At 33.6% G+C, this 10,236-nt stretch overlaps 2 protein-coding genes across 5 annotated transcripts in view; one reads left to right on the top strand and one right to left on the bottom strand.

Annotated features, from left to right (window-relative positions):
- The window catches only part of LOC129799040 (alkaline phosphatase-like), an 11,139-nt gene extending 1,478 nt beyond the window's left edge, over window positions 1-9,661 (top strand). Inside the window, exons 3-9 of the mRNA XM_055842640.1 lie at window positions 1,927-2,087; window positions 2,397-2,552; window positions 2,812-2,992; window positions 5,167-5,336; window positions 5,843-5,931; window positions 8,740-8,906; window positions 9,315-9,661. Of these exons, the coding sequence (XP_055698615.1) occupies window positions 1,927-2,087; window positions 2,397-2,552; window positions 2,812-2,992; window positions 5,167-5,336; window positions 5,843-5,931; window positions 8,740-8,906; window positions 9,315-9,478 (1,088 nt within the window). The 3' untranslated portion in view covers window positions 9,479-9,661. The remainder of the gene's footprint in view (window positions 1-1,926; window positions 2,088-2,396; window positions 2,553-2,811; window positions 2,993-5,166; window positions 5,337-5,842; window positions 5,932-8,739; window positions 8,907-9,314) is intronic.
- The window catches only part of LOC129799092 (uncharacterized), a 207,623-nt gene that overhangs the window by 124,041 nt on the left and 73,346 nt on the right, over window positions 1-10,236 (bottom strand). The window lies entirely within an intron of this gene.

Here is a 10,236-nt window from a genome sequence, read left to right as displayed (position 1 = left end):
ATATGAAATAAAATTAATTATTTTTTTTGAAAACTATAAATAATATCTACGGATTACAAGGAACTCATCTGCAAAAAGAAAAATTTGGAAAAGTATTTTTTTCTATCATTTTTTTCACTTGATTTCTCAAACATCCATTAGGCAACAAACTATTGACACTCACTGTATATATATATATATATATATATATATATATATATATATACGGTAAAAAATTTCGGCAGGTATTTGTTCCAAAATTAGCTCGTCTACGGACACCTAAATTTTTGGGACAAATTTATATATATTTTGAACAAATTTGTATATATTTGGAATATAAATGTTTTCTTCAGATACAATTTTGTTTCAAAAATATTTGTTCCAAAGTAAATTTATTCCTATATTTCGGTCAGTGGCCAAAAGTTTTTACCGTGTATATATATATATATATATATATATATATATATATATGGGTCATATAACTCTAGTTATACATATAACTTAGTGTAACAAAACCTTAGAGTTTAGACGAATAGCTCCAATCATGTTCCTTTTTTTATTTTAATAATTTGAAAAAAATTATTAGTAAACATTTAGAAAACAGTGAATTTACTAACCGATTTTTGCATATTTCTTATGCGATAGACGTATAGTTTATCAGCCATTTGACTGAAGTTCTCGATTTTCTTGAAGCCGGAATGATTTTTGAAAATTTTTGACTGAGTATTGAAGATTGATTAAGATTTTGAAAAATAATTTCAATTTCTTTCCTAAATTTGAGACTTTCCGAAAAGTGGTTAAACTTTTAATATTAAACCCGAGTTTAGCCCCCATAAAGGTAAAGGATTAGCCCAAAATAACACATTGAGATTTTAGCAAAAGGGATTATAGATTTTTTTTTACAAATATTTCCTTTACGCTTTATCTAATCCTTTACCGCCACATTTTACGTATTTAATGCTTCATTTTCGAGTCAACTTAAGTCACAATTAACATTTTTCGAATCGTATTTACTTAACTTTTGTGCTTCATACTATTTATACTAATAATCATACTATTTCCCGATTACATCTAGGGTAAGAGGGGAATCGCCAATAATGACGAAAAGCCCTTAATAAAATAAAATCTAGAGTAAGATAGAGTAATTTGGAATCATGTCTAATTTGGAACTGTGAGATTTCTTAAGAGATTTATATGGAAAAAGTGAAAAAACAACGAAGAAGTACTTTTAAATGTAAAGTCTTGCACTTCTTCGCGTTTTTTTTTTCTCTCTAACCATCTGAAACTGTGATAAAATTCCAAATAACACAATATTCCAAATTAGCCCATCTTACCCTATCAGATCTAATACATATTATTCAGTTCACGGTCCATCGATTGATTGGAAGGTTAAAATTTTTTACCATAAGAAGTTCTGAGAAGTAAAATCTTTCGTGAAAGCAGAGTATGAAAGCGGGAAAATTGTACAAACATTTCATTTTTGTACAATTTTGTGAAGAAAATGGTGCTCTGAATGCAGAGATTTGTAGAAGTGTGACGAAAAGTTTCGCAAAAAGCTCCCGTTGTTCTATTTTTTTTTCTTTGAGCGGAAGTTCTTTTTTTGTTGCATCTCAACTTGTGAGTCGAGCTCTTTTTCACGGCTTCACCCACCCTAACGGAGCATAATTAAGTCTCATTGTTATACAATAATGAAATTTCCGGAGTAGCAAGTAAAAACTAATTCACACTATCTGACTGTAGGATGATAAGGGAGGGGGACCTCAGTATGGCAGCTATAAATAAATGTGGCGCGTTGTGTTGAAATTGCGTGGAGTGAATCGCACGATCTGACAAGGACATGTGTAATCTGATGGAGTTTCAAATTCCATCACAGAACATCCTCATCCCTGGGCATATCATTCGCAGATTCTCACAATTGCACCATTCTTCTGGCATTCTCTCTTCTAGGCAAAGCGACGGGTATTGTGACGAATACGAGGATCACCCATGCCACTCCAGCAACTGCGTACGCCAGGTCGGCTGATCGTGAGTGGGAAAGTACAGCACCGGAAGGATGTGACGACGTCGCCAAGCAACTCATTCATGGGGATGTTGGCAGCAAGATTAAGGTATTCTGTGTCAGTTGTGAAGCAATTCCTTGTCATGCGTGTGTTGACACTCTAAAACCACTTGCTTTATTATTGTTTTAAGCATCCCTTTCACCACATGGCACATTTTCTCAATTTACACCCTCCACGCCAAACAATGCCACTACACACCCTTCCAAGACAATTCATCTTCCATTCACGCTTTGGAGATATCTTGAAGTCATCAGGATGATATTTAGAGACACATACACACATCCCCCCTTGGGAAACCAGAAAATCTGAGCAAATACAATAAATTAAGTTATATTCCTCTATCTGGAATATTTTCAGGTGATACTAGGTGGGGGCTGGAGGGAGTTTGTACCAAAATCAGTGGCCGATTCCGAGGGGAATAGTGGCTTCCGGACAGACAATAGGAATTTGATTGAGGAATGGCTGAACCTTAGGCGACAAAATAATGCAAATGGTGTTTATGTTACCACAAGGGTACGTTTCGTCACAAGGGTATTTACAGTATTCACCTTTTATGTAGGGTATGCCTTCGATAAGAGGCTGAGTTAGCCCACCACCTCGATACACCCATTAAATACCTATTTACCACATTCAGAACGCTCCTTAATGGAGCCTGCATCCCACACATATTTTCCACATGAGATTGCCTAAAGATGAAAATTTATAATTTCCCGCCTAACCACAATTCTCTCATTTATATTTTATCACGATGCCTTTACCCCATACACCCCAGGATGAATTATTAAATGTCGACGTGGAGGAAACTGATTACTTGTTCGGATTGTTTGAACACTCCCACATGTCGTACGCACTGCTGGCGAATAAATCAAAAGAACCAAGCCTGGAAGAGATGAGCCAGAGAGCTGTAGAGATGCTGAGAAAGTATCCCAATGGATATGTCCTTCTTGTTGAAGGTGAGGGAGAGTTTCTAATAAGTTATAGGGAATCCGCACCCAAGAAACAAAAAAGCTATTTATAAGAAATTAAACTTTTAAATAATCTTCTCTTAAATGGTCTTACAGTTCCACAGTGCTTATAAAATTATCTTTATGTAAAAAAGAGTGCTAAATTAAAATATTCAAATTAATATTAAAATTCAAATTAAAATTTTATAGTAATATGGGAACTGTACTAAATTTCAGACACCTTGTAATTTCAGCCATTTCTTTTGCTCCTCAAATTTCTATGTTTTTTTTTTAAGTTTTTGTATAGGGGAGACTGGGGCAAAAAGTCACAAAACGGATATTTTATTTTTTTTTACAAGCTACCCTAGCGCCCCAGAAATTTCTAATTAGTGCAGTTTTCACTGCTCTATAACTTTGCGAAAGTCATTTTCCTCTATTGCGTAAGGAAATACATTTATCGAGTTATTTTCTAAAAGGTGACAATTCTGACAATTCTCACAATTGTGACAATTCTCAAAAATGCTGGGGCAAATAGTATCAGGAGGGAAATTCTGTAACGCTCTAGCAATGCCATATGACAAATTGGATTCGAATCTTAAGAGAGCTTTTTCGAAAATGCGATTCTGTAGCCGTGACATTTCCATTTCAGCTCATGTGGCATTGTTAGAAGTCACATATTTGAGATTTCTGGCAATTCAAATGACAATTGATTTTGTTAAACAAATCTACCAAGACGTACTATATTTTCATGAAATCATCAAGTAAAGGGTTTTCATTAAAAATTCAATGAATTGCATTTTCGAACTCATATGATACGACTAAAAATAGCTTGAATGGCAATGTCAGGTTTCGAACTCACGCGTGACAATGCCACGAAAATTACAGAATTCCCCTACAGGTACGGGATATTATCATCTTTTAATTTGCTTTATTACGGGCTTTCATAAATATAAAAAAAATAGATAGGCGACATATTTTTATAGAAACTTTATTCCTCTACACCTTTTTAAAACACAGTTTTTTTCTATCTGAACGATGAAAGCGTTTTTCAAGCTATTTTAGAAAAAGCACATAAGAGACTGCAAATCGTTTGACCAATGCAAACAAAAAGCGGCGAAACATGGAAATGACGTTTCTTCTCGCTGTGAGACATCAGAAATTGCTTCGGTCTTTGTTACTTTTTGCTCCATACCTTTTGTTACTTTTTACCCCAAGTGGTCATTTTTAATAAAAGGATTTCTGGAGAAAAGAATCTGTAAAATTCTAAAATAGATAGTGGTTTCGTATTCAAAGAGTCCAAATTATTTAGGAAATATTTACCAGTGCATCAATTTTGGAAAATAAGTAGGTCAAAATTGATATCTGCTGTAAGGAAAACAATTTAAAAATAGGGCTAAAAATTTCAATATTTTTTATTTTGTGAAATTCTAGTTCGAATTCTAAGAAACTTACGACTTTGAAGAAGGTCTATGGAGGCCATCTATTGAAAAAATTTTAAGCCGCTATCTCTTTTATCTTGGAAGATATTGAATTTTCAAATTTTCAATTTGTGACTTTTTGCCCCAGTCTCCCCTACTCTAGAAATTATACAATACAAAAAAGTAAAAAATGTAACTTTGACGAACGAGAAGATGAGAAAAAGACTTTAGAAGAATTCCGGATTTTAGAGATAACACAGAAGATAAACTGTCAACAAGGTTCCAAATTACAAGCAACTCTTCTTAAAAAAAGTAACAAAAACGAACGCGAACTTTTGTTCAATTGTCTTACGTAAATGTTCAATAACATTGAAAATTAACAAATTATTGTATGAGGTTTAGTCGACATAAAATATGCAAATTTGTACCGCTATATCACTGTACTGGTTCAAATTATTTATCTTACGATACGCCAATTAAGTTGGTAGAGCGGTTGTTCAATCACGCAAGTATTTCATGTAGCATTTACTAACAAGTTCATCAGATTTTTTTTTTTGGAATTAAGAAAATCATATCGCCAAATAATGTCGTACTTAGCAGTATTCTAAAAGGGTTAAAATGTGATATGAACTGAGAAATGTTTCTTGGGCAGTATGTCCAAAGCATGGACGAGACTCTTCTGGGAGATTTCCATGCATTCTACAGACACTTGTCTCCTGGTTCTATAGGAGCTTAAGAACACTCAAATATGTGTGAAATTTTCAGGGGGACGAATTGATCATGCCCATCATCAAACTTGGGCTAGATTGTCACTGCCAGAAACAGTGGAATTTCACAAAACTGTGGAGAAACTCGAAGCACTAACAAATGAGGAGGATACCCTGATTGTGGTCACAGCTGATCATTCCCATACAATGACAATTGGAGGATATCCGGTGAGTAAACTTCTCAAGTAAATCCTCCCACATAGTCTTAGGCACATGTACCATTCCTATTCCTACACCTCATTCCTCCTCTTAAATCTATTCCATCGTCTTATGGAACGTGATAGAAGACAATGCTATACCCCAAGCTCGTAGTCCTGCTTCCGTGTCGGTGAATGATGACTTCTGTAAACATGTGGAAATGGATTTGTCAAATAATTTATTGTCGTGTATATGGCAAAGTGACATGGATTGAAAATGCCTCGCACAAATCCATTTATTTAGTGTTTTTGGTGGTGAGCTACCAGGGCAGATGCTTCAGGCCGATTCTGCTAAAAAAAAAGTCAGCAGAGACTATACAGCTCCATATCTTTCACCCTTAGTACCCGCCCTCAACCCAAATATTGATCAAGTGTTGAGGAACAGTGCTTTTAAAATTTTAATGCTTTTTCCAGCAGATCTTTGCTTTTGGCTGTTTTGGCATTAAATGAAAATAAGTCTATATATTGTATTTTCAGCCCCGGGGAACCGATATTCTATCGAAGGGGGACTTTTCCCGAGAGGACGCAAAACCCTTTTTCACACTCAACTATGCCAATGGATTGGGGTAATACTTTGCTTTCGATTTTTTTTGGTTCTGCCTCCATGTCACAGAAAAATTCCCATCCCTTTTATTCCAAATGACCCAACATTTCTGGGGATGTTCATGATTTTGAACTGGTGTGAAAGTTCGATTTAGTTTATGATTTGAATGAATTTTTGATGGGAAAATGTGTGAAAAGTTCAACACATAACTTTGATAAAATCGTTCATGATAACATCTTTGCTTAAAACTAGCCGTATACACTCAACAGGAAGTGTTTTATTGATATAATGTAGATAGTCGTCAAAATAAGCTTTAAGATTGGGTTTTTGGTTAAGAGAAAAGGCAGGATTGTGAAAAAGTATTTGTAATACGTTATCATTTGGCAACTTCTCTAAAGTCATATTTTTATTGAAATTGCTTGAAAACGCGTTTTATGATTTTCTTTTCATATTTAGATTTGTTTTATATGACCCAAGGTGGACATTTGATCTATTTTCGAAAACATTGTTGAATCATTCCTAATAACGGTTTTTCAAGATGAAAAGTTAGAAAGGTTCAAGCAGAGAGCGTGTTTCTCAACCGAATAATAAATCGATTAAGAACTCATGACTAATTTTGAGTGATTTATCAATCTGTTAAAATTGATTCGAACAAATTGATGGAAAATTAAAAACAAATCTCGAATTTGAAAGAAACTGCGAAATGTTCCTTTTGCCTCTAACAACAGAGGGCTTTCGACTTTTGAAGTACACCTAGAGTGGCATGAATGGCAGATATATTGTCAAATTTGACAATTATCTGACAGGACATAATCATTTTGCTTAGTTCCTGAGATTCATCGCCATCAAGATTTTAATTTTTTCTTTATTTGTGTTCGTCAACCATTTTCTACACGACATGTCAGCAAAAATTACTGTAAAACTTTATAAAACGGAACTTAATTTATTAATAGTTAAAAATAAAATTATTAAAAGATATTACCCTTTTTGTCAAAAATAAATACCTTATCGCTAGATTTATTGAATGGAATTATACTTATTTCCAACCTAAAAAACAAAATTCTATTATATTTCTAAAATTACTTAGAATGAAAAATCAAAATGTCGATTTTTTATGTTGACCTGAAAGAACGTTATGGTTTACGTGTGAATTTTTTCCGAGACTTCTTTCTTTCTTTAGTTTCTTTAAGGATAATGGAGTGTAATTATACTTATTTTCACCACTGTGTAATTCTAAAGATGACTATGTGTTTTAAAAATTTGAAGCATGTGTCTTTTATTTTAAAGGATATCGAATTTATTTTGAAATTCTCAATATCACATTTTACCCTAGGTTTCTTTATCAATTTATCATAAACGTTTGTGTGCAATGCGCTTGTACCTTCACTGAGAAAAAAAAGAGGGCACGATTAACTTTTTTCCTCGTAACTTTAACAGTTTTTAGGTGTGAAAATATATGAACATTTTTTAATGTTAATTTTACACCTTTTTCAGTGTAAAATTAACACGAAAAAGGGTAATTTTAACCCATAATACACCTAAAAAGCATAATATTTACACCGATTTCGAATCAATAATGCAGGGTAAAATTAACATCTCCGGAATGTTATTTTTTTCGGATTTCTCTCAGTCTTCGAACCATGTCATGTATATAGTGGACGTTTTCATTCAACAAAGTTTTTTACAACCATAATATTTGCCGCGAATATTTGAATTGGGTAAATTTTTACTCACTAAGTGATAAACTTCAAGTAGTTCTCTAATTTTGAACGAGTACTTTTTCTTTAAATCTAATATGAAATTAGATAGATAGAAATAAATGTTTTTCTATCTGTAATTCTGTATAAATACGGAAGTTTCTTAGGAAGATATTTCGACCATGAACGACAATGTCTCATATGTTCTTTCTAAGCAATTTTTCAACACTGTTTTTTTTAATTTAATAAAATTTTAAACGGTGCTTAAAGGCCACACATTGAGGGCGATTTTGTCAAAAATTGCATTTGGACACGTTTCCATCTACAGAAGTGCAGACAATTTCCTTCAAAAAAGCCATTTTTGACAAAAACTGCTCCCAATGTGTAGAGGCCTTAACTCTTAAAGGACGGAAGGATAAAAATTGGGTGTTAGAAAAAACACTTTTTATGACTTCTAAGAGCAAAATATAACTTTACAGGGCCGTAGGAAAAAATTTGAGACATCGCTGTCCCTATCGTCCTCAAAGAGTTAATGAATTTTACTATTCTAAACCAATCTTTAAAAAACTTATTGATTTTGATTGATTGAATTGCCTTTGATTCATGTTCTTCGGAGATAAATAAAATTGAACCATCGATAAGAGGAAGTGGGACACCTTTGAATTGGGGCACCTTTGAAATAGGGATTTTTTCTCTTATTCTTGAGTGAAAATAGACCTTAACGTGATATAATTTATATAAACAAATCAATTGTGAAGGTAAATTACATTATGATAAGACTGAGTTCCAATTAAAAATAGTGAAAGAAGTTCTATTTCAAGGGTATCCTAATTCAAAGGTTCACCCTCCCCCATGCATATTTATATTACGATTTGGATTTTATAGCAAACTTTAATAATTAATTTTCTCCCGACAAATTAATTTGCTTAATCTTCTCAAACCTTATCTTTAATATAGTTAGTACAGAAAGCTTATAATGAAGTCCCATAAAGCTGAAACAAGCTTATTAATAGTTTTTGGACTAAGCCGTTGTTGATCGTGTTGAGAGTAGAATTTAATTAAAACTGTGTCAACATTATTCTGATATTTTCCGCATAAATTTACTTCTTATTTTAAGGAACTGTTCTTTCCAGATTTTTCGATCATTTCTACAAGACAGGTGGACGGAGAAATCCCCTTGGAATGCCCTACAGAGACGCACTGTTCCGACATCCTGCCACCGTGCCCCTCGACTATGAAACTCATGGTGGTGACGATGTGGGTGTTTTCGCTATTGGGCCTTGGGCACATCTGTTCACTGGTAAGTTTCCCAATTACATATCACAGAGTCTCTTTCAAGTTTTCACTTGTATGAAAATCTAAAATGCACAAATATATACAATATACTGGGGTGGAATTAGAACTTGAACACCACAAAACTAGTAAATATTTCTCAAGTGACGAAGAACACAGAGCTGCTGCAGAGTAGATGTGGGTGGTGTGGTGGAAAAGTTTTGCTGAATTAATTAATCATGCATTTTGCACAAACACATTTATTTATGAGCACACGTTTCTATCTTAGATCTAGCATCTCCGGCAATTTTGTCATTGCATTTGAGCATTTTCTACAAGCATTCGCATGGCATTTATTGTGGGAATTTGTAAAAGTCATATTTGCACTGTAAACCCAATGGGAACAAGATGTTTAACATGTAATGCAATTTTCCAGGAACTTATGAGCAACACCTCATAGCTCACGCTATGATGTATGCCTCCTGTCTGGGTGACGGACTCAAGGCGGATCAGTGTAATGATGCATCAGGATTAAGTATATCTCTGGCAATTCTCTTGACCTCGTTATCTGCTGCACTAATCCGATGCTTGAAATTGTGAAAATGAAAATGAGGAAATATGTGGAAATGCAATAAAATTTGTACATTTTCTGTGTCTCACGAGGCATTACTCTACATATAAATATATATTATATACTCATCATACCCAGTGTGCATTATTTGTAATACAATTTTGAAAGAAAGATAACAATGTTCTTAAGGAATAAACTTCATTTGTATCATATTTGCTGGCTTATCCTCTATCCCGTCACTCATGCTTGTTTTCTCCCAAACGGAAAAGTTTTATCTACCCATTCCGTGGTATATATGTATGTAAGGTCTTCTCTCAAACATCGGAAAGAGATGTTGCGGGATTTTCTATTTTGAAAATATTTTCATTAAGCTGATATACCCAGGGCACAAGGGAGTGGTATTGATGAAAAAACAAAAACGAAAGACAAACTGATGCACAGAAAACTTGTACTATGTATGAGAAAGCTCTTCTAGATATTGTGTAATGAGACTTTCCGAACTTCACACATGGACGATTTCATTATGTGCGAGAGATTGTAGAAATAATATATATATATACATTGTTGCAGAACAAGACTTGTAACAAGTTATCTTGGAGGATTATCGAATAATGCAGTTTAATATTTTGTGAATTAATTACATATTGATGACTTTATTAGTTTCCAGAAATGCAATGTATAAACAGAGTGCTTTACATAATTTTCTTATAGCTGATGCAGTCTTCAGAAATTTATTCAGAATGAGTTATATGTAGTATACTAGTTTCCTAAAATTTCGCAATAAGGA

Source organism: Phlebotomus papatasi, chromosome 1, assembly GCF_024763615.1.
Source record: "Phlebotomus papatasi isolate M1 chromosome 1, Ppap_2.1, whole genome shotgun sequence".
Lineage (NCBI taxonomy): Eukaryota > Metazoa > Arthropoda > Insecta > Diptera > Psychodidae > Phlebotomus > Phlebotomus papatasi.
This window is presented reverse-complemented; position numbering and strand designations above follow the sequence as displayed.